The 23,894-nt window shown below is 42.9% G+C and overlaps 2 protein-coding genes across 7 annotated transcripts; both read left to right on the top strand.

Moving 5' to 3' along the window:
• Positions 1 to 1,729: 1,729 nt before the first annotated feature.
• On the top strand, positions 1,730 to 13,635 carry LOC131129454 (flavin-containing monooxygenase 5-like). Of its 5 annotated transcripts, none has more exons than XM_058073053.1 (10): positions 1,730 to 1,899; positions 5,424 to 5,561; positions 5,948 to 6,136; positions 6,203 to 6,368; positions 6,434 to 6,576; positions 7,138 to 7,334; positions 9,526 to 9,661; positions 10,893 to 11,109; positions 12,759 to 12,828; positions 13,183 to 13,635. In XM_058073053.1, exons 2-10 carry the CDS (start codon positions 5,430 to 5,432, stop codon positions 13,562 to 13,564), a joined length of 1,632 nt encoding a protein of 543 aa, XP_057929036.1. In that variant the 5' UTR covers positions 1,730 to 1,899; positions 5,424 to 5,429; the 3' UTR covers positions 13,565 to 13,635. The 5 variants fall into 5 exon arrangements, with proteins under 5 accessions (XP_057929036.1, XP_057929038.1, XP_057929039.1 ...); XM_058073055.1 differs by having other exon boundaries at positions 6,440 to 6,576; XM_058073054.1 differs by lacking the exon at positions 1,730 to 1,899 and adding an exon at positions 1,923 to 2,638.
• LOC131129452 (flavin-containing monooxygenase 5-like) lies at positions 13,595 to 23,694 on the top strand. 2 transcript variants are annotated; one of them, XM_058073049.1, is made up of 10 exons: positions 13,595 to 16,143; positions 17,220 to 17,408; positions 17,475 to 17,640; positions 17,706 to 17,848; positions 17,929 to 18,125; positions 18,229 to 18,364; positions 18,609 to 18,825; positions 19,342 to 19,414; positions 19,596 to 19,915; positions 21,465 to 21,610. In XM_058073049.1, exons 1-10 carry the CDS (start codon positions 15,940 to 15,942, stop codon positions 21,473 to 21,475), a joined length of 1,656 nt encoding a protein of 551 aa, XP_057929032.1. In that variant the 5' UTR covers positions 13,595 to 15,939; the 3' UTR covers positions 21,476 to 21,610. The 2 variants fall into 2 exon arrangements, with proteins under 2 accessions (XP_057929032.1, XP_057929031.1); XM_058073048.1 differs by lacking the exons at positions 17,929 to 18,125; positions 18,229 to 18,364; positions 18,609 to 18,825; positions 19,342 to 19,414; positions 19,596 to 19,915 and adding exons at positions 21,774 to 21,909; positions 22,066 to 22,285; positions 22,662 to 22,734; positions 22,829 to 23,694 and having other exon boundaries at positions 13,735 to 16,143; positions 21,465 to 21,661.
• Positions 23,695 to 23,894: the final 200 nt, after the last annotated feature.

Consider the following 23,894-nt stretch of genomic DNA (forward strand, 5'->3'; position numbering starts at 1 on the left):
TGTCTACTTATATAAAGGCATATAAACATCAATGTTCTGGCACTCACTTTCTATATGTTACACATTTATGGCTGCTATCATCTTCAAACTCCAGTTTACAAGTGTTGTGTTCAGGTCACGCGTTTAAGGATTTTGCTGGTTGGAGCAGACACTGATCACCTCAACACCCACTCCTCACAGCCTGTATTGATATTTAAACGACTCAATCTGAGAACCGGTAAGTCACAACTGTCATGAATGCAACACATCTCTTCATATTCAGCTAATGGAGAAATGTATGACTAACGGTTTTTCTTGAAAACACCATACGCCTTATAAAATAAAACGTGTGCTTTCAGCTCTTTATCTTTACAGTCCCTTTCGCTGGCTTTTTTGAGGGCGGGGGGTCGATGCAGCCTAAAAGCTTATTTTAAAAAGTTGCTATGCTATGAGGCTTATTTTTTCATTTCTTCAATAACATTGCATCAGCTTGTGAGTTTCTGAAGTTGTTGTCAATGTTTTCAGTGTCTTTGTACCCCAGAAAGACCAGAATCTTTACAAAAACAATATGCTTTACAGTGTTTTTTAGTGTTGAAAATGTCGGTTTGCATTTTCTGTTTAGATTACAATATGGCAAGCGTTTTGTTGTTTTATTAATACACTGTCTTTTAATGTATTTTTAATCACAAAACATCCTGCCAGGCAAGACTATTAGCTTGGTAATACATGGTAACAGGACCTGGACGTCAGCTCCAGGGCTCACCTCTGATGACATCAGTAGCTGACTCTGTTGTTGTTGTTGACACAAAACAAGTTGTTATAGTTTTACAATTAGATCAACATGGACGCCACCTTCGTGTTTGGCCATTTCATATTGTTTCATCCAATCATTTGTTTTCTATGATGTCACGAGGATATGCTGGAGCCTATCCCAGCTAACTTTGGGCGGGAGGAGGGGTACACCCTGGAGTGGTCAACAGCCAATCAATGTTTCTCACCCTTTATATCGCCATGATCAAAAGAAAAGCAGACCTGAGGAAGAAATAACTCATGACAAAACACCAACATGGTGTCCGTGTTGATCTCACTGCTACCTCTTCATCATCTTTGAAAAGAATAATGTGTTCGATGAAGATAAAATTCATTTTATTTAACCCTTTAAATCAGTGGTTCCCAAAGTGGGGTACGCGTACCCACCAGGGCTACGTCAATTGCCATCGGGTACGTGAATGAAACTGAAAACAATTCAAAATTACGAGTGCGCCTGAACGCCTCACACTCTGTTGAGACCGCAGCAGGAAAGAGACAGCGGGAAGTTGTTCCTCGTTCTGTGTGTACTAAGGGTGTGGAAAATAATCGATATTAATCGATACATCGATGCGCATGCGCAATGCGAGTGCATCGGCTCATTCACTGGGTATGGATGCAATTGACGGGTGAAATCTTGATTCATCGCGATGCGTTTGTTGGAATCAGTAAAATCCGACGCAAGCGCCGTTTTATTAATGTTGAACTTCACCTCATATGCTGTTCCCCAGGTGCATTGAATGCACCATCATTATTAACGCGTTTTGTATTGAATACGAACGGAAGCCGTGAGGCACATACAACTGCTAGCAAAACAGCATGGACGTTCGCACGCAAGCAGCAGCGAGGAAGTTTCCATATTTAACCCCCCCCCCCCCCCCCGCAACGTTTAAATGTTTGGAAACACTACGGATGCTCAAAGAACGGCGGAAAGCTCGACAAAACGTTCGTCATTTGCAAAGAATGCCGCGTTAAGAAGCCGTACAACTGCAGCAGACATGCAGACCCCCCCCCCCCCCCCCTTAAAAAGGGGACACCCCAACACGGACAAGTCTACCGCCGCCTCCCCGTCTAGTTCCTCATCGGACACCTGGGAAAAACCAAGCAAATCAGGTCAGAACAAGTGGATCTTCCCTGCTTTCCAAATTGTCCTGGAGCTATATTTGTGTTCAGCACAGCAGGTGACATTAGAACAGCAGAGCAGTTGGCTTCTTCCTCAATATTGAAACATTTTAAAGGGGTATAAGTTGTTTTCTACTGTAGCAGTTTATTAGCTGTATGTTTTGCAGACAGGAATATAAACAAACATTGATTGCACTGTTGAAGGTGTCACTTTTTGTTGCTGCATACTGTATTTTTTTACAGCAGTAATTATTGTTTGTTTTACTCCACCACTGAACCACTGCTATTGTAATTGCATAGCCGATGTGAAAGTGTGAGGAAAATTTTTTGTTGCTGTTTTAAGATGGCAAAAAACATGATCAAGAAGTGATGCATAGTAAAAAAAAAAAAAAAAACAGCACTTTAGTTCAATTTACTGCCAAGTGCCTAGAAGGAATAAAGTCAAATGCTTTTTGTAGGACCATACTGAATTCCATTTTTTCCCTTCGCTTATTTGTATCATGTTGAATTGCATCATATCGCAAGAAATTGCATCATATCATATAGGATTGCATTGATTTGAACTAAATGATTATCGCATCATATCGTGAAGAAGGTGAATCGTATCGCATCACCAGACAATTCAATGTATCGTTAAAGTATGGTATCACTGGCAGTGTATCGAGATGTGTATTGAATCGTCCTCAGTGCTGAGATTCACACCCCTAGTGTGTACCATACCAACAAAGAAGTAAGTCTGAATGATTACTTTGTGCAGTTAGTGTTTCATCTTGACCATTTCATTTATATTGGTGTTCCAATTAATCCCCACAGTGGTGAAAGCCTGTCACTGTGAGTGGAGAGTCACCTGCAAATGAGGCTTTATTGTTGGTTGTATGTGTTTTTGTATTTCAAATACTATTAGGAAGGGGGTCGTGGTTCTTTTACAGCTGGGACATCATGGAAACATTTCAGTCAGATAATGGACACGTGCTCAACAAGCAGGATCAAAACTATAGCAAACTGCTGTCAGTGTTTGGAAATCACAGCAAACACACCCAAAGTAGGTCATATTTACAAAACAAACCGCTTGCTGCGCATTCAACAGTAAGACAATGTGTTAAGACACTGTTCATTATGAGTGTTCAAATTGCTATGAAATTAATATGCGACTTAAACCAAAAGTGAAGATCAAATTAAGTCCATTCAAATGAAACGGATGCCGACATCAGAGGGGAATAAAGGTTATTAAGAATGATAACTTATCTATTTATCAGTGCTCATATTAAACTTTATCCTAATGTCACCATGTGAAGTACTTCATGTATTGACATCAAATATCTGAAGGAGTATGTGACTGTAAAAAGTTGGGGAACCACTGCTTTAGATCATTCATTGGGAACACACGAAGAGTCCGACCAATTAAGTGACCTGCCTTTTAACTTCTGGTCAACTACCTGTGGGAAAAAGCTCTCCTTATAAATCCCAAGCCCCTCCCATCAGGCTTCATTTCATAATCATATTCATAATAGTCTTGTTCAATGCGTTTTGTTTCCACTTCATCAACACGACCGTGCAAACAGGACGCATTTAATCAACCTGGAAGATGCTGCCGGGTTTTTGTTGGAGAACAATCAATGTAAGTTATATGCATGTATGAATGATGTGCTCCAAAGTCTTCTCCCAAGGTTGTATTCCAACAGCAGGTAAGATGGGAAAAGGTCTTGATAGTGTTTCTAATGCAACTGACTGGGACGTGAAGGAGTGAGGAGCGTCACATGTGTGTGTATGTGTAAGTTGGGGAATGCACTATTTCTGTCTTAACTGGCTCTGTACAAGTGCTCCAGTATTCAAAATAAACATGATACATGCAATATACCATGATTACAAAGCCTGCTCTGTTGCAAGAAATTAAGATAGAAAAGTAACATATAAAAGAGTGCAAACAGGTCGGGAGTATTCGGAATCGGATCAAAAGTTTAAAAATAATAATAATAACAATAAGGCACCGACTAATGCTTTCTTCATTACCGCTAGAACACACACCTTTGTTTGTTGAGAGCTAACACATCTAGGTACAAAACAGACTAATAAGCCATTCAAGTTAGTCTGGTAGGAAATATTGACCGCCCATGTCAATGGGCTCCAGTTTAACATGATTACATTGTTAATCACTCTTATGCTACACCCAAGGAAAATAACAGCACATTGAAACGATGAAGGGCACACAAAAGAATGTATTCATGCTGTATGGATGCAGACAGACTTGGTGGAAGCACAAAGACAGCTGGAAGAACGTCATCTCATAGCCTCGTGGTGATGTTTGGGTCATGGGTTCCACAACAGATGTCTCCAACAAGCTTTCCTAAATTTATCACATTTACTCGTTGTGACCGACAATGATGTGCGATCATGATTTGACATCCTTGTAAAAAATAGTTATAGAGGATAGTTTATTACAGTTTATCAAGACAGTTTATTTTCCTCATTTTTCCTCATCAATTGTCCCTGGGCTCATTCCTTTACTTTTTTCTGGTGACTCTTGTTAGGCGGATTAATGTGAGTGTCGTGTCAGACATAATGAACGTGCAACCATACGGGGCACTGTGACGGCAAGGGAGGGGGTATATGGTATGTTTGTTCAACAGAGGGTTCCTGATTACATAAATGAACACAGGATAGTCTGGCAGATGAATACAAAATGATGAGGTGGATCTTTTTTATTTATTTATTTCAAAAAGGCGGTTAAATTAATATACACACAGTATGTTAATAATGTAAATACAAAAAGCATAGACAAGGCAAAGTAAATATTAATAATCGAACAAAGCTAAACACTGAGTAAGTAACAAAACTGTAAATTAATCAAACAATAGCAAACTAGCAAAAATTAACAATAGCAAACAATAGCTAATAATAGCTAACAATAGCAAAAATTCATAGGTCAGAAAAGTGGAAAAATCTGAATCAGAATGCCATCCATCCATCCATCCATCCATTTTATATACCGCTTACCCTCACAAGGGTCGCGGGCGTGCTGGAGCCTATCCCAGGTGACTTCGGGCGAGAGGCGGTGTACACCCTGGACTGGTCGCCAGCCAATCACAATGCACATTTTTTACATGTGTTTTTTACATATAGTAGAATGTAATTTCAGCAGCTCCATTTTCAGTGCAACAAAAACATAATGGATCCCCTTTCAAAATAAATGAAACACCTACAGGGCTGCACGACGGTTGAGTGGTTAGCGCGCAGAGCTCACAGCTAGGGGACTAGAGTTCAATCCCACCCTCGGCCATCTCTGTGTAGTGTTTACATGTTCTCCCCATGCATGCGTGGGATAAGCAGTATCAAAAATGGCTGGCTGGATGGATGTTAATACCACTTTCAAGTAGTTTATGCCGCCTTGTTTCAGGAACTATTGAATGCAGTCTATAGCATTTGATTGGTTGAATTGCAAATCGCAACATTGCTACATTTTCCCTGTTAACGCACATCACATATAGTATGTGTCATCACCGTAACCTCTTCCACAGCCCAGTATGGTTCAGAGGGTGGCTATAATTGGTGCCGGGATTTCGGGTCTGACCAGCATCAAGGCCTGTTTGGAAGAAGGTCTGGTGCCCACCTGCTTCGAGAGCAGCCATGACATTGGTGGCCTATGGAGGTTTAAGGTACCTTGTACTTGTATTATTGTAAGATTTGTTCTATTGGGTGTGTTAAGAAAAGGTCAATAATTTGGTTTGATGTCAACTTAAATGGGCACATTTTAATGGTAAAAATAATAAGTTGTTCAACATAGACAGTTGCACGTAAGTGGATTACATTATATAAGTTTGCCAACATTTGAATGAATAACACACAAAAAAAGCCCATGAATTAATGTGCTAAAATATGCCAAAATTGTATATATTGTGTTTGTTGAGCGAAATGGTACTATGTACGAATGAGTACATAGTTTGTCCCCATAATGAAACATGTCTGATTTTGGTATATATTTACGCATAGATGTTTTTCCCCATTTCTGCACCTGTGCTCATGTGACACTGTGATCCCCTAGGAGGAGCCAGAGCCAGGGCGAGCCAACATCTACCAGTCAGTGGTCATCAACAGTTCCAAAGAGATGATGGCCTTCAGCGACTTCCCTCCTCCTGCCCACTTCCCAAACAACATGCATCACTCTGAGGTGATGCTCTACCTGAGACTCTATGCTCAGACCTTCAGGCTGCTGCAGCACATCCGCTTGCAGGTTGGTATCAAAGGCTACAAGGCTACAAGATGGAACCTACTGTTGTAAACTACTGTTGTCATTTAGACTGCTGTGGTCAGCGTGAGGCAGACTCCAGATTTTGCCACCACTGGTCAGTGGGAGGTGGAGACCGAGAAACGTGACGGTCCGAGGCAGACTCACATTTTTGATGCTGTCATGGTTTGCACAGGACACTATACCACGCCTCACCTGCCGCTCAAAGACTTCCCAGGTAGCACCCAACATGGCAGTTCCAACCTCAAGTTGACATGCATATTTCATGAGGTTGTTTTTTAGGAATAGAGAGCTTTGAAGGCAAGTATTTCCACAGCTGGGAGTACCGCAGCTTTGAGGGTCTGCAGGGGAAACGGGTGGTGGTGATCGGGATCGGGAACTCAGGAGGCGACATCGCTGTGGATGTCAGCAAAGTGGCTGAGAAGGTACAGTAAACCTCGGATATATCGGATTCAATTGTTCCCACTGGTTTTGTCCGATATAAGCGAAATCCGTTATATGCGTATACCGGAAAATGTCCGTTTTACGCATATATCGGATTTATATCCGGTATATGCGTAAATGGGATTTTATCCGTTCTAAAAAGGCACTTCCTTGACTATGTTTCCAATGTACCTGGACGCGCAGGCAACGCTGCAAACGCTGCAAATGACGTCGTATAGCGGCCTGTCACAATTCGGCGAATCGGAGCTCCACGATGCGGCCATCCGATATATGCGAGGGAAATTTAATGGAAATGCATTGGAACGGGACTGGAGATTTTGTCCGAAATAGGCGAAATCAGTTCTATAAAAAATCCGATATATGCAATGAATTTTTATTGGAAATGCATATACAGAAAAATCGGTTCTTTTTTATCTGTCCGTTGTGAGCGAATTTCCGATATATCCGAGTCCGATATATCCGAGGTTTACTGTATCATCCACATCATCTATGCTCTGGTTTTCCAGTGAACCAGCAGTGCCGTCACCGTATTTGTGCCACAGGTGTTTTTTAGCACTAGGAGTGGAGCATGGGTTATGACCCGTTTGGGGCTCGGTGGCCTCCCACGGGACCTTTTGATGAACTCTCGGATAGACGCGATGAAAAGGAGGCTCTTTCCGAGGTGGATCAACTGGATGACTGAGAGGAAGCTCAATCAAACATTTGATCACACACTCTATGGACTCAAACCAAAACACAGGTGAGATTTCAAGGTCCCCTATAATGGAGCCATATTTTTTGTGATGTTGTTATAGTGATATGTGACCCAAGAGCAGGCCACATTCAGACTGCTGGATGCTTGAATAAAATACTCAGAGGCAACAACCCTTTGATGCATGAAAGGCAAAAATAATGGCAATCTGGAAAATCCCAGAAATTGCCAGCCTACTTGTGTCAGATTTACAGAATCACACTGCCTCAAAATAGTGCTTCCAAGCTTGTATTGCACTGCAAATGTCACATGACAGATGTCACAGCACGCATTGATGGTTTGAAATGGACTGGTGGCTGTCATTGCTTAGACTGGTTATTTTGCCGCTAACTTGTGTATATAATAACCGCCAATGAGACCGTCACAACTTGTAATGAGAGCATTGGGGAGTTTGTTTGTGTGTTTGCAATGGCAACCTGTGTTTCACTCGTTTTAGAGCCCCAAAGGATTTTGACTTCATTCTTCCATCAGATATCACTAATGTTGCTTTTCACTGAAGCACCAAAGCTCCAAATCTGTTCCGTTACAATTAGCTTCATGAAGCTTCACCCACCCATCTCTACCAACAGCCCACAATAAGGTCAAGTCTCAGTGCAAGATCATAACAGACCCACCCAATGCTGAGACTGTACAATACAGGAAGAGTACCTGGGAGACGGAGGCGTCACACAACACCAGGGGGTCACAACCCGCCCTGCATGTTTTTATTTGTACAGTTTTTGCGGGGGCCATGGCCGCCACGTTTTTCTGAACACACAGGGAGAGAAGGGAGACAAGGGAGGGAGCACGGTGGCACTCCCAGGTGTAAGAACGAGCACCACATGCCACACCTGGCCGTGAGCGGTTGCGTGCATCGCATGAGTTTTACGTGCTTGCAGGGTGCTTACAATGTAAGTGATCCTGACACCCTGGACTCGTCGCCATGTTATTTCATTACTAAAATTTGAAATAACTTGTAACTCAACAAAGTGGTCGGGGGGGCAGTCAGTGCGTCATATGCTGTTTGGCAGAAGAGGGCGCGCACATCACACATGTAGGTAGCCTTGACGTTCCAAAAGTTCCTCTTGCACTAAAGGTTGTACATCTGGTGTGCGCCAATCCGCATGGAAGCGGTACTCACCACATACAGATCCCAAAATTTAGCCCACTTAGTATGGGGTATGGGGGGAAAAACATTCATGTTAGGTTAATTGGTGACTCTAAATTGTCCATAGGTATGAAGGTGAGTGTGAATGGTTGTTCGGCTATATGTGCCCAGTGATTGGCTGGCCACCAGTCCAGGGTGTACCCCGCCTCTCGCCTGAAGTCAGCTAGGATAGGCTCCAAAATACCCAAAACCCTAATGAGGATCAGCAGCAAAAAAAATGGATGGATGGTAATTGTACAAAATACTCTTTGTTCTGTTTTGGTTCTTTCACGTTGACATGGATGTATGCAAGCGTATCTCATAATTACTACACGGTCGGGTACCTGAATGTGTCACGGCAGCTGCTTAGCTTCGGGAGTTGTTGTATCCACACAGACTTTGGGTTGATGCTATAAATAGCTATGTGCGTCTGTAAACGTGAGTAACTCTCTTATTCTCACTTGTTTTTAATGTTAGATGTCGTTTGGACCATATTATATTGTTGTATAGTGTCGTGCGCCTTTACAAATAACCGCCAAGCTGGTTGCTAACTCCATGGCGAGTTATCCTCGTTAGCATCGCCACTAGATGTGTTGCTGTTCAATTGTGAGCATGTTGCTAACTAATGTGTATTGTAGTAGGCCTTGTGCTTATGCTTAGTTTCATTGTAGTCACTTTATAGGCTCATCATTTTTTTGCTCAATAGCATTGTTTTTGTGTGCTTGTTACCTCATAGAAAACCACACAACTCACTCACACACACACACATATACCCCCATGCACACCCACTTACCTGTGATGTGTCACGTGGCTACAAATAAATAAAGGAAGACAACAATCTGGATCTGACCACAGCAATGTTGACATATTGTTTCATCTCGTTGTCATGAGCGTAACATCATGTATAATCTCCTCTTGTGAGCGGAGTGTATTTTGACACCCATAATTCATATATAAATGCTAAACCATCGTATTTTGCGTTTAGATTACATTTACATTGTTGGCCAGAATGGAAATTGTTCATTACTGACTTATTTATAATCCTGTCGGCAGCTTCCTTTCTCAGAGAGTTGTCGTGAACGATGACCTGCCGATTCGCATCATAACAGGTCACGTACAGATGAAGCCAAATGTGAAACGTTTCTCTGGTTCAGCTGTGCTGTTTGACGACGGGAGCATCGTGGACAAGGTGATTGTTTGTTTGCTTAATTTCTCAACATGAGGGTCCTTAAAATAAAACCTATGATATAACACACTAAAATATGCCAAATAAGCCCCTCTACCTGTCCACACGCACACGCAAAACTTTAAATGATTATTATTTATTCTAAATTATTTGTACAAATTACTGTTTACGCTTTACATTGTTCATATTTGGTGTCATCTATTTATTCTTCACATTATCATTGATTATTATACGGGAGCCAGGCAACGACATTTCGTTGGCAATTTCACTGCTGTGTTATTGTGCAATGACAATAAAGAAAGTCTATCTATCTATCTTATTTATCTTATCTAGTATCTTATCTAATCTAGCTACTATTACACACTAGCCCGTTAGGTGGCAGTAAAGCACATGTTTGAAAAAGGTGATTGCAAATACCATTACAGGGAGACTATGATGGTTGATGTATAAAAACAAACAGGAAGTAGAATAGTGATTAGGGATCGATGCCGATACTGATTTTTTTCCATCACCCTTGGCCGATGGCTGATTTTGCTTCTGCCGATATTTATTACTGCTTTTGCTCCCTCAATTTACATTAAAAAATGACAATGATAACAAATATTACAGGTCCCAAGTTTAAACAAATATTTATTGAAATGTAAACACTGAACACAGTAGGATTCAGCTTTCTTAAACACACATTTAAACGGCATTATCAACTTTAAAAGGAATAAATATTCAACCATGTGCAAAACATTTCTGTCGTAGTTTAAGTTTTATTCAGCATCGATGTGGTGACTGCTCCTCCGCAGTGAGACGCGCACCCCCCATTTTTTCATGTAAATTGAGGGAGCAAAAGCAGTATCAGCCACAAATATCGGCCCAAGCAAAATTGGCCATCGGCTCAGGGTGATGGAAAAAAATCGGCATCGGCCCGAAAAAAAAACCATATTGGTCGATCTCTAGTTAAAGGTGAATTAAAAGTTGAAAACGTGCCCTTGTTATGATTCACCACTGTTGCAGTGTGGGAGGGGTACCGCGACTGCATGTGTTGCAGGGTCCTCCGGCAACACAAAGCTGCCCGGCGGATGCCTGTCTGTAAATCATGCGGCGGAAAAATACATCAGCGAACACACACGCGTATCGGCCGGTACTGATTCAAGTAAAGAACGCAAATATCAGCCCGATATATCGAACCGGCCCGGACGATTTATCGGTCGATCCTTAATAGTGATTATTCCTGTGTAACCAGGTGGACGTGGTGGTGTTTGCCACAGGCTACAGCTGCAGCTTCTCCTTCCTGCCCGCCACTCTTCAAAGCAAATGTGGCAGACATCGTCTCTACAGGCGCGTGATTCCACTAGGCCACGCCCCGCATACGCTGGCAGTGGTGGGCTTGATCGACGGCCGCGCCGCCATCACCGGACTGTCTGAAATGCAGGCTCGCTGGAGCACGAGGGTCTTTAAAGGTGCGTACGTTAAAGTGCGTTTAGTAAGATCTACTGGAAATAGTCCATTTTGTGTGTCTGTAGCTTTACTGTGAATAAGCTACTATATGTTTGCTAAAGTGTGTGTTTCCTATTATGCACTTTATTCATTTTTGACATGCACTGTAACGCTGTACTTGTTCAACATAATAGATGCTATGTATACAACATACAACAACTTAACAGTAAGGAATGGGATAAGAGGGCATGAAAGTTAGCAATTCTAGCATAGCTATGTAAGCATTAACATTTACATTTTAACAGCAACACCATGCTGAGCTGAGCGATACCGTTAGGCCAAGGGGCGCGCAGCTTCGGCAGTGGTCAAGGCTAAAACTCTGGTGTGGGAGGAGTTCGGTGACACCATAGCGCCTGGAAGAGGTTCTGGCAAACCGTCAAAAAGGGGAAGCAGTGCCCGGTCCACGCTGTTACAGTGGGAACGGGGTCTGCTGACCTCGACTGGGGATGTAGTCAGACAGTGGAAGGAATACTTTGAGGCCCTTCTCAATCCCACTGACATAACTTTCATAGAGGAAGCAGAGGATACGTAGGTGGACAGTTTGTACATGGCTGAGGTTTCTGGGGTGGTCAAAATCCTCCTCAGTGGCAAAGTTCTGGGGGTGGATGAGTTTCCTCAAGGCTCTGGATGTTGAGGGACTGTCTTGGCTGACACGTCTCTTCAACATTGCGTGGAAGTCTGGAACAGTACCTTTTGGATTGGCTGACCTGGGTGGTGGTCCCCCATTTTAAGAAGGGTGACCGGAGGATGTGTTCCAACTATAGGCGGATCACACGTCTCAGCCTCCCTGGCAAAGTCTATTCCAGGGTCTGGAGAGAAGGTTGGTCGAACCTCGGCAACAAGAGGTTCAATGCGTTTTTTGTCCCGGTCGTGGAACACTGGACCAGCTGAAAACCCTTGCGAGGGTGCAGCAGGGGGCATGGGAGTTTGCCCAACCGGCCTATATGTGCTTTGTGTTCGTCGTGGCATCCTTTGGGGGGTGCTACGGGAGTACTACCGGAGCAGCAGCTTGGTTTGCTTTGCCAGTTGTAAGTCAAGCCTGTTTCCGGTGAAAGTTGGCCTCTGCCAGGCTGCCCTTTGTCACTGATTCTGTTCATAATTTTCATGGACAAAATCTCTAGGTGCAGCCAAGGCATCGAGGGTCCTGATGGCCTCTCCGGGCTGTGAACTATAATCTTTATTGATGTGGTTTGCATCTGAGCGTGAAGCTTCTGGGATGAGACTCAGCACATCCAAATCAGAGGCCATGGTTATCAGTCGGAAAAGGGTTGAGTGCTCCCTCCGGGTTGGGAATGAGATCCTGCTCCAGGTGGAGGAGTTCAAGTATCGCAGCGTCTTTTTCACAAGTGAGAGAAGATGGGAACGTGAGGTCAGTCAGGTGAGCATCAGCAGTAATGCAGTCGCTTGACCGGACCATTGTGGTAAAAAGATCCGCGACCCGTACCCGGATAAGCGCAGGAGAATATAATGGAATAGTGAAGCCCCCTCAAGTGTATACATGGTACGGACAATAAGAAGGGATGTGACACAAGTGTAAAAATATGTTGCTAACTGCTATTAATTACGGTAAAACACTGAATTAATTTCCTACCATACAATTTCCTCCATGCAGGTTTAATAAGCCTTCCCTCAGAAGAAACCATGACAGAGGAACTTGAGAAAGAAATGGATGTGCGTCAAAAGTAAGATACCATTCTGATTATTAGATTTTTTTTGTCCCTGCTAGTGTAATGGTACACCTTGCCCTCTGCCAGCGTAAAAACCAAGCCAAAACCAGTCATGTGATGGCTTGTTGTGGCAAGGTGAGTGAGGTTCATGGCTGGTGAGGCACTGACCAGCCAAGAAAAGACGCTTGTGGTAGCCTCATCTTAGGGTTTTGTCCTTAATTTTCATGAGGAAATGTGCAAATTCATAATTTAAAAAAAATAAATCATACAGATAATACATTTAATACATTTATAATACAGTTCAACGGACAAATATATGTATGTTATCATTATTCATGTTTTTATTGCCTCACCTGCCTCCTCCTTCAGCTTCACCTATGAAAACAAGAACCCCCTCCATGTGGACGTCATCCCTTACCGGGACTCACTAGCCAAGCAAGTGGGGGCTTTACCAAACCTTTGGTGGCTCCTCCTGACGGACCCGAGGCTGGCATTCCACATATTCCTGGGCCCGTGTACTTCTTACCAGTACCGCCTGACGGGGCCAGGAAAGTGGGACGGAGCCCGACAGGCCATTCTCACTCAGTGGGAGCGTGTCTTTCAGCCTTTTCAGACCCGAAAAGCGGCACCAGAGCGCAAAAGCAGATGTTCTCCTCAAGGACTTGGCATCATCATGGTGGTTTTCTCAGGCGCTGCTCTGTTGACCTGCTGCTTCTATAAGTTAGGTAATGTTTCATCTTGTTGCTCTTGATGGGCTGTTGTTTTCAACACAATTTTTAATCAGCGTCAACATTTTTAATTAAATGCACCTTATGCTAATCATTTTTGGTCAAAGTTTTTTGGTGTTATTTTTGTTATTTGAATCCATTTACAAAAGGAAAACAATGAGCATTTTGACTAAGAAAGATGAAAAACCAACCATATGGTCCATATGGTATTCTAAATGTATGACTTTTTTTCTTGTAAATATTATAATATTACCTTTTCCCAAGGGCAAAAGTCACATGAGAGTAATTTTATGACTTTATTCTCATATATTTTTAACTTTATTCTCAAAATCTCATAGAATTTTTTTCAATGTGGACCTACTACTCAGCCATAGTCCCCTAATGGTGGTCCTAATTTTCCGCACAGAAAGCTTTCTAGATCTTCCAGAATCTGTACCCATTCCCTTTTTTTTGTAATGGGTATTTGGTATTTCTTTGGTATTTCTTTGGATTTTGTGATTTCAATCTGTTTTCATTTATTCCACCCACGGCCCGCCTCCAGGCACGTCCACTCCGCTGTGGTTGGTCACATTCCTGCTCAGAAGTGTGCTCGCTCTTCTGCCGATAGCTGCCCAACCCAACTCTATAGGAGTTGATCATAAACGGCCATTCATCTTTTTAAAATGTCCGTGTTTAAGATACTGCTAGTATGTATATGTGTCCCAAATCCGATCCGGAAGTGAAGAAGTGTCTCAAGAAAAGAGGTTACTTCAAGACATCTCCCAATGGTAAGTTGCTTCAGCATTAGGTTTTCTATAGCATCGGTAACACATAATGTGGTCATTACACGTTTGTTGCGGGACTTCCAGTGTTTTAAGAACTCTGGTAGACCCCACTGATTGTGGAGCAACTCCAAACTCAACACACTTGTCATTTGCACCCTGCTCCCTGCATGCACACTCTATAATGCTACACAGACAACCGCATTGGGTCCATGACTTACACAAAATAAACACAAGACACAACTGTTTAATTGTTACTTACTGCTTGCTCTTCTGACTCACATGACCAAGTCATGTTGGAAAGACGTGAGGCTACAGCAGGCTTTGGCTAGTCCAGCTGCATACTGGCCCATGTTCACAAAACAGTCCAGTGTGAAATGCCATTGACAGTTTCAAATAATTTTCTTTTGCTGGTAGGGAATGAGGAACTCCAATCACTTCTGCCTGATTTCTTTGTTAGCAATTGTAAACACATGTAGCTTTCCCTTATACCAGAAGAAACACTTCCTGGGAGACATTGCCAACATCGTTAACAAAGAAGCAAAGCTTAGGGCAGGGTGGGGGGAGCAGAGTTTGGGGGATATTTGGCCTACAGTGCATGCCCATATGAGGAAGCCTGCCCATGCGTGAATCCTCACAAATCACCAGTATGAGAACGCCCTCTGACACCGAGCATTCAGAGCCATCCCAAACTTCTTTCAGGGCTCACTTCCAAATGTGCAAAGCTCATTATCTGAAACGTTGGCATGGTTTAACATGAGAATACAACATTTGTAGGTCAGGAAAGTGGAAAAAGCATCATAGGCCCCTTTTTAAAATGCTCTGTGTTCTTGCTCTGCTGCCTGTTTCCTGTCCACACTCATCTGATTACTCATCTGGCCTTCTTTAGCACAGCAGCAGGACTCAGTCGTTGCCAGATTGTCCCTCATGTTCACACATGCTTCTGACACGCTCAGCTCAGCTTGGTTTTGTGTTGCATACCTGCTTTCCAGCTTTGTTTCTGACTTGCATACTAATTATTTCATTCCCACTTGGCTTACTCAGTGGCATTCTGATTTGCTACGTTTACTTTTTCCTGCTTGGCTTTTCAAGCAGTATTTTTTGTTCACCAGCCTGGATGTCAATTTCTTCTCCTCAGTCATCCATTGTGGCCTTTCCTTGGCTTTATCAACCAATCAGAGGATGGAAAAAGTTTTTCCTTTCATTCATCATGTACAGTATATGTATTTATATGCAGTTTAGATTATTTTCAGAAAACCTTCGAGGAAAAATTGTTTCACATAGGTTACACTTCAGTGAGAGTCAAACCTTGTGGAATTCATTCGTCATGCGAACAAAGGTTCCACTATAGTCATATAAAGACATATTAAACATTAATGTTGGGGAACTCACATTCTCTTGTACCAAAATGACACATTCACCATTTCAAGGTTACACATTTAAAGCTGTTTTCATCAATTGACTCCAGTCCAATGTGCAGAGTACTTCAGACATTTTCAGGTTACAGTCCGGTCACACTCTTCAGGATTTTGCTCCAGGAGCAGACGCTGATCCCTTCAAGACCCACTACTGAGCAAAAGTATTGATATGACTGATAATCTTGAAAAAAATATACAAATTCTGACTTCCAATGATGCATGACTGAGCTAGTCTTTGTCTTTCCTGTCACATATATCATGTTGTCGCTGTCACCTCATCCACAGCCCAGCATGGTTCAGAAGGTGGCTGTGATTGGTGCCGGGCTTTCAGGTCTGACCAGCATCAAGGCCTGTTTGGAAGAAGGTCTGGACCCTACCTGCTTTGAGAGCAGCCATGACATTGGTGGCCTATGGAGGTTTAAGGTGAGGGCTTGTACTTGGTTTAAACAGAAGACTCAACAAGGGCTTAGCGTTAATGCATCAATGTGGCATGGCATAGATGCCAGCAGCTAATGGAACTCATTCATTCATTTTCTACCGCTTTTCCTCACGAGGGTCGTGGGGGGTGCTGGAGCCTATCCCAGCTGTCTTCGGGCGAGAGGCGGGGTACACCCTGGACTGGTCGCCAGCCAATCACAGGGCACATCTAGACAAACAACCATTCACACTCACATTCATACCTATGGACAATTTGGAGTGGCCAATGAACCTAGCATGTTTTTGGAATGTGGGAGGAAACCGGAGTACCCGGAGAAAACCCACGCATGCACGGGGAGAACATGCAAACTCCACACAGAGATGGCCGGGGGTGGGCTAATGGAACAGTTTGGTATAATGGAAGCCCATGTTGCTTTGATAGACGCCATTAGGGTGCATTGATTGGGCTTGTGTCTCTCATATTCTTCTTGACAATACCCCATAGATTCTCTAGTCTATGGGGTCAGGCATGCAAGTTTGCTGGTCAGTCAAGAATCAGCTTTTGGTAACTTTGGCAGTGTGGACAGGTACCAAGTCTTGTTGGGAAAATCAGGTCATAGAAATCTCCATAAAAGTTATCAGCAGAAGGAAGCATGATGTCCTCTAAAATGTCCTGGTCGATGACTGTATTGAATGTGGAAAAAACACAGTGGACCAACGCCAGCAGGAGACATGACATAGCCCAAATCATCACTGGTTGTTCCACTGTATTGCATTTAAATGAATATGTAACATAAAATAGCCCATTAATTCATGTGTTCAAATTTAGCCAGAATTGCGGACTACTTTCTGGAAATGTTGCGTTGTGTAATGTTTCAGAAAAAAAACAGTCAAAACAGCGATTTTCTAAGACAATATAGTGTATTGATTTGTAGAGTGAAATGTTGCTATGTACAAATAAGCCCACATTTCCAGATCTTTGTCATAATGGAGCATGTCTGATTTTGGCATATTTTGCGGTACCCAAAGATGTTTTTTCCCCATTTCTGCACCTGTGCTCATGTGACACTGTGATCCCCTAGGAGGAGCCAGAGCCAGGGCGAGCCAACATCTACCAGTCAGTGGTCATCAACAGTTCCAAAGAGATGATGGCCTTCAGCGACTTCCCTCCTCCTGCCCACTTCCCAAACAACATGCATCACTCTGAGGTGATGCTCTACCTGAGACTCTATGCTCAGACCTTCAGGCTGCTGCAGCACATCCGCTTGCAGGTTGGTATCAAAGGCTACAAGGCTACAAGATGGAACCTACTGTTGTAAACTACTGTTGTCATTTAGACTGCTGTGGTCAGCGTGAGGCAGACTCCAGATTTTGCCACCACTGGTCAGTGGGAGGTGGAGACCGAGAAACGTGACGGTCCGAGGCAGACTCACATTTTTGATGCTGTCATGGTTTGCACAGGACACTATACCACGCCTCACCTGCCGCTCAAAGACTTCCCAGGTAGCACCCAACATGGCAGTTCCAACCTCAAGTTGACATGCATATTTCATGAGGTTGTTTTTTAGGAATAGAGAGCTTTGAAGGCAAGTATTTCCACAGCTGGGAGTACCGCAGCTCCGAGGGTCTGCAGGGGAAACGGGTGGTGGTGATCGGGATCGGGAACTCAGGAGGTGACATCGCTGTGGATGTCAGCAGAGTGGCTGAGAAGGTATCATCATCATCATCATCATCATCCCTCATCTGGTTTTCCAGTGAACCAGCAGTGCCGTCACCGTATTTGTGCCACAGGTGTTTTTTAGCACTAGGAGTGGAGCATGGATTATGACCCGTTTGGGGCCCGGCGGCCTCCCACGGGACCTTTTGATGAACTCTCGGATAGACGCGATGAAAAGGAGGCTCTTTCCGAGGTGGATCAACTGGATGACAGAGAAAAAGCTCAATCAAACGTTTGATCACACACTCTATGGACTCAAACCAAAACGCAGGTCAGATTTCAAGGCCTCCTATTATACAGAAATACTTTTTAGTAACCATCTACCTCTACCGCTACTTTGTTCATTATCAACTTATTTATAATTCTGTCGGCAGCTTCTTTTCCCAAAGAATAGTCGTGAACGACGACCTGCCAGCTCGCATTATCGCAGGTCGCGTACAGATGAAGCCCAACGTGAAACGCTTCTCCGGTTCAGCTGTGTTGTTTGATGATGGGAGCATCGCAAACAAGGTGAGTCTTTTGTGTGTTTAATTTCTCAATAGAACAGCCCTGAAAATCAAACCTATAAGTAAACACACCCAAACATGTATGGCCATATGAGACCATACTGTTCCACTCTTGCCATGTTGTTGGCAATAATGCACATGTTTTAAAAAGGTGATTGCAAACACCATTGCAAGGAGACAAAAATGGTTGATAGTTGACGTATAAGAACAAACAGGAAGTAGAATAGTGATTATTCCTGTGTAACCAGGTGGACGTGGTGGTGTTTGCCACAGGCTACGACTACAACTTCTCCTTCCTGCCCGCCACTCTTCAAAGCAAATGTGGCAGACATCGTCTCTACAGGCGCGTGATTCCACTAGGCCACGCCCCGCATACGCTAGCAGTGGTGGGCTTGATCGACGGCCGCGGCGCCATCAACGTACTGTCTGAAATGCAGGCTCGCTGGAGCACGAGGGTCTTTAAAGGTACGGTACGTTAATATCTGCAAAGTACACTGAATCATTAATGGTCCCAAGTTATAGTATTTTGTCAAGTGTCAAGTGTTATTGGAAGTGTCCACATCTCCAACATAATGATGCTGTATATGACATACAACAACATTAACAAAGTGGGACAAGAGGACATTAGCAATTCTAGCTTAGCTATGTGAGCTACAATACTAACAGCTAACAGCATGCTCATGCTAGGTTAGCCTATTGGCTGAAGAAAAATCAAACTTACAGCTCCTGTGTCTGTAACTGATTGACAGATAGCTGACAGAGGTTCTGGCTATGTTTTAAGATGAGCAGCGAAGCCTCTGTGAAGTGGTGAGTGTATAAATGGGACAGTTTCACGGAGCTCGGAGTGGGTCACAAGCTGTATCATGTCCACAAGGAAGGGATTTTATATTGTATAGATGTAACACAAGTATACAAATACGTGAAGCTCTACTAATCACTGGAAAACACATCATGGATTTTCAACTCATATCCCATATGCAGGTTTAATAAGCCTTCCCTCAGAGGAGACCATGACCGAGGACCTTGACAAAGAAATGGCAACCATGCGTCAAGAGTAAGATATTGTGATTATTCGATTAATTTGTCCCTGCTGGTGTAATGGTATGGGCATCTGGCAGATGGCATGGGTTTGATTCTCACCCAGGGCTCTGTCAGGGTCCGTGAAAAGAAAAAAAACATTTACACCTTTTTTATGTTAATCTTCATAAGAAATACTGTTTCATTGTTTCATTCAGCTTCACCTATGAAGACAAGAACCCGCTCCAGGTGGACGTCATCCCTTACCGGGACTCACTAGCCAAGCAGGTGGGGGCTTTACCAAACCTTTGGTGGCTCCTCCTGACGGACCCGAGGCTGGCATTCCACATATTCCTGGGTCCGTGTACTTCTTACCAGTACCGTCTGACGGGGCCAGGAAAGTGGGACGGAGCCCGACAGGCCATTCTCACTCTGTGGGAGCGTGTCTTTCAGCCTTTTCAGACCCGAAAAGCATCACCAGAGCGCAACAGCAGATGTTCTCCTCAAGGACTTGGCATCATCATGGTGGTTTTCTCAGGTGCTGCTCTGTTGACCTGCTGCTTCTATAAGAAACATCATCTTTCTTCTCATTGGTCTTGATGTGAATTTAACTGTTTTAAGCAAATTGTTACTTTTAATTAATTGCATCATCAAAGTCATTTTTAGTCATAATCCAGTGTTTTCCTTCTATTTATATCAATTTAAAATGAGAAAACATTGAAGGCATGTTAGTACACTGTGCTTGTAATACAGATATCAATAGTCACTGACTTATGGACAGTTAATTTCTTGAAAAGACAGCCATGTTTTTCAACAAGTGAATGTTGAATGAATTTGACTGCCAATATTTAATCAAATTATTAAATTCAATAATACATTAATTGGACCAAGTATTTGAAAACAGAATGTTTCAACAAAGTTTATATACGTGTGTGTATGTATATGAAGAGCTTGCAACCAAAAGGCGCTAAATCCAATTTTCACTAAGTTGCATGTTTTTCATGAGTTTAATAGACATCTGTCATGTGTATCCAAATCACATATTTTGGTCTTGAAATCATTTTAAAAAATATGAAAAAAGTGATATGAAATTTATGCTTTCAACCAAAAGGCACTATTTCCATTTCAGATTTCAACCAAAAGGAGCTAAATCCCTTTCTTTATTCTTTATTCTGATTGGCCCAAGTTTCCCATCTATTGATAATCTGACCAATCAGAGAGAAGAATACAATTGGCACTACACATACAGAAAGCCAGTATCAGTGCGCATCCTGTTTTGTTTGTGTACATTTTGATCGAATACGAAGTCGCAAAAATACTGCAATTTATACAATCCTAGTGCAGTTTTACCATGAATGAGATGGCTGATATAACAAATAACCCAAGGAAAAGACAGAAGAATGAAGGAGAATGGAAGACAAACAAGGCTAAAAGGAGATCAAATAGCGGTGAAGGGGAGTTGAAATTGTGTGTTTGATTCAGTCCCATATGTGCCATTTGGTGTTAGGGAATTGATGTGCGTGTGGCTGTATGTTGATGTGAACATGGAAATAAGAGATATTCTTGGATGTTTCATTTTCTATTGTTGAAATTAATGAAATTTAAAATGTTATCAGTAACAGTGTACTGGTGGTAGGTTATAACATTTTGTTTCTGTAATGTGTGAAGGTGAACGAGTGTGTGTGTGTGTGTGTGTGTGTGTGGGTGGGTGGGGGGGGGGGGTGTATTGTATGTTGAGAATGGCTTCTGTGTTGGAATTATTTTATTAGCATAGCACATTAAAGCACCTTACATTCTTTTACAATAATGCCATTGAAGAAGTTAAAGGTGACTTCAAATTTATTTCAGCCAAACGGTGCTAAATCCGAAAAAAAAAAAAATATATATATATATATATATATAAAATACATGGTGTGTGCAGGATTTTTATAGCATGCATTTTTATGACCTATATTGATAGCTCTTTCATTTGCAATATAGATTTGATGACCATCATCATCATTTTTTCCAGTGAACCAGCAGTGCTATTTAGTTATTCAGTTATTAAATTACACACACTCACATTTACCTTGTTGTTTGTGCCACAGGTATTCCTTAGCACTAGGAGTGGAGCATGGGTTGTGGGCCGCGTGGGCCTCGGCGGCATGCCACAGGACCTTTTCGGAAACTCTCGGATGGATGTGATGAAAAGGAGGCTCTTTCCGACGTGGATCAACTGGATGACTGAGAAGAAGCTCAATCAAACATTCGATCACACACTCTATGGACTGAGACCAAAACACAGGTAAGATTTCAAGGTCCTCTACTATCCAGAAGTGCTTTACCAGTAATTAACAGTTACATGGTAAAACCAAATGAACTTGAATGAATTTACTAATTTTCTATCTTGTTGGCAGCTTCTTTTCCCAGGTCGCTGTCGTGAACGACGACCTGCCAGCTCGTATCATCGCAGGTCGTGTACAGATGAAGCCAAACGTGAAAAGTTTCTCCATTTCCGCCGTGCTCTTTGATGATGGGAGCGTTGTAGACAAGGTGAGTGTTTGTGTGTAAATGAATAACTGAATAACTAAATAATAACATGCAAGGCCATACAGGTCCATTCTAGTCCTGTAGGTGACAGTAATGTACCAGTTGGACTTGGCCCTAATGCCAGCAGACCATAAATGATGATTGCCCCTCTGTAACCAGGTAGATGTGGTGGTGTTTGCCACAGGCTACGACTACAACTTCCCCTTCCTGCCTGAAAGTCTCCAAAACAAACGTGGCTGCAGACATCATCTCTACAGGCACGTGTTTGCACAAGGCCTTGCCCCGCCAACGCTGGCGGTGGTGGGCTTGATTGATGGTAATGGTGCCGTTAACCTACTGTCTGAAATGCAGGCTCGCTGGAGCACAAGGGTCTTTAAAGGTACAGTAGGTAGATAGCTGCAAAAGTCCCCTATTATCGCCATTTTCCTTCAAAGTGTCCAAATTCTAGGATTGGTGCAGGAATCTAGGCATGTACTAAAAGTGCTTTTAGTAAACTCTACTGGGAACATGCCGGGGTGTGTGTGTGTGTGTGTGTGTGTGTGTGTGTGTAGGTGTGTGTGTGTGTGTGTGTGTGTGTGTGTGTGTGGCGAAGCCTTTGAAGTATGTATGGATATATGTATACAAGGGTGGCTTTCACCTCAGTATCATGAGGAAGGTTTTGTTTCATTGTACAGATGTAGCACAAATGTAAAAGTGAACCTTTATTAATGACTGGAAAACAGATCATGGATTTTCTACTCATATCCCCCATGTAGGTTTAATAAGCCTTCCCTCAGAGGAGACCATGATAGAGGACCTTGACAAAGAAATGGCAACCATGCGTCAAAAGTAAGATGATACATTTAGACCTATATATATTTATAAGAAATATTGTAAATTGATCATTTTTTGTGAATGCCTGTTGCTACATTGTTTCAATCAGCTTTACCAATGCAGACAAGAACCCGCTCCAGGTGGACGTCATCCCTTACCGGGACTCACTAGCCAAGCAGGTGGGGGCTTTACCAAACCTTTGGTGGCTCCTCCTGACGGACCCGAGGCTGGCATTCCACATATTCCTGGGCCCGTGTACTTCTTACCAGTACCGCCTGACGGGGCCAGGAAAGTGGGACGGAGCCCGACAGGCCATTCTCACTCAGTGGGAGCGTGTCTTTCAGCCTTTTCAGACCCGAAAAGCATCACCAGAGCGCAAAAGCAGATGTTCTCCTCAAGGACTTGGCATCATCATGGTGGTTTTCTCAGGCGCTGCTCTGTTGACCTGCTGCTTCTATAAGAAACATCATCTTTCTTCTCATTGGTCTTGATGTGAATTTAACTGTTTTAAAAGCAGTTTTTGTTTAGCAAATTGTTACTTTTAATTATGTTTTAATTGATATTTTGAATTAATAGTATGGCGGCACAGCGGTCCAGTGGTTAGTGCACAGACCTCACAGCTAGGAGACCAGGGTTCAATTCCCACCCTCGGCCATCTCTGTGTGCATGCGTGGGTTTTCTCCGGGTACTCCGGTTTCCTCCCACATTCCAAAAACATGCTAGGTTAATTGGCCCCTCCAAATTGTCCATAGGTATGAATGTGAGTGTGAATGGTTGTTTGTCTATATGTGCCCTGTGATTGGCAGGGTGTACCCCGCCTCTCGCACCCCCGCGACCCTTGTGAGGAAAAGCGGTAGAAAATGAATGAATGAATGAATTAATAGTACCTTGTCATAAGGCTATTTTGTCAAATCCAGTGTTTGAACCCCTTTACAAGAAACCCTGAGCATTTGCCTAACGGTGTACCTGTGTACACTCACTGATGAAAATCAAATAACATTAGAAAACACGAGTAAAAAACTGCTGTAACAGACAAGAAAGACGCTACAATACAGAAAAAACCAACACCGTGTAAAATATTAAATAAAATACGTTTATACATATTAAGAAATGAAATGTTTTGTGTTGAGTTACATGGTGAATCAGTCATGTGTAGAAATTTGACGAGAAAAGAT

Source organism: Doryrhamphus excisus, chromosome 5 (genome assembly GCF_030265055.1).
Source record: "Doryrhamphus excisus isolate RoL2022-K1 chromosome 5, RoL_Dexc_1.0, whole genome shotgun sequence".
NCBI classification, from domain to species: Eukaryota; Metazoa; Chordata; class Actinopteri; order Syngnathiformes; family Syngnathidae; genus Doryrhamphus; species Doryrhamphus excisus.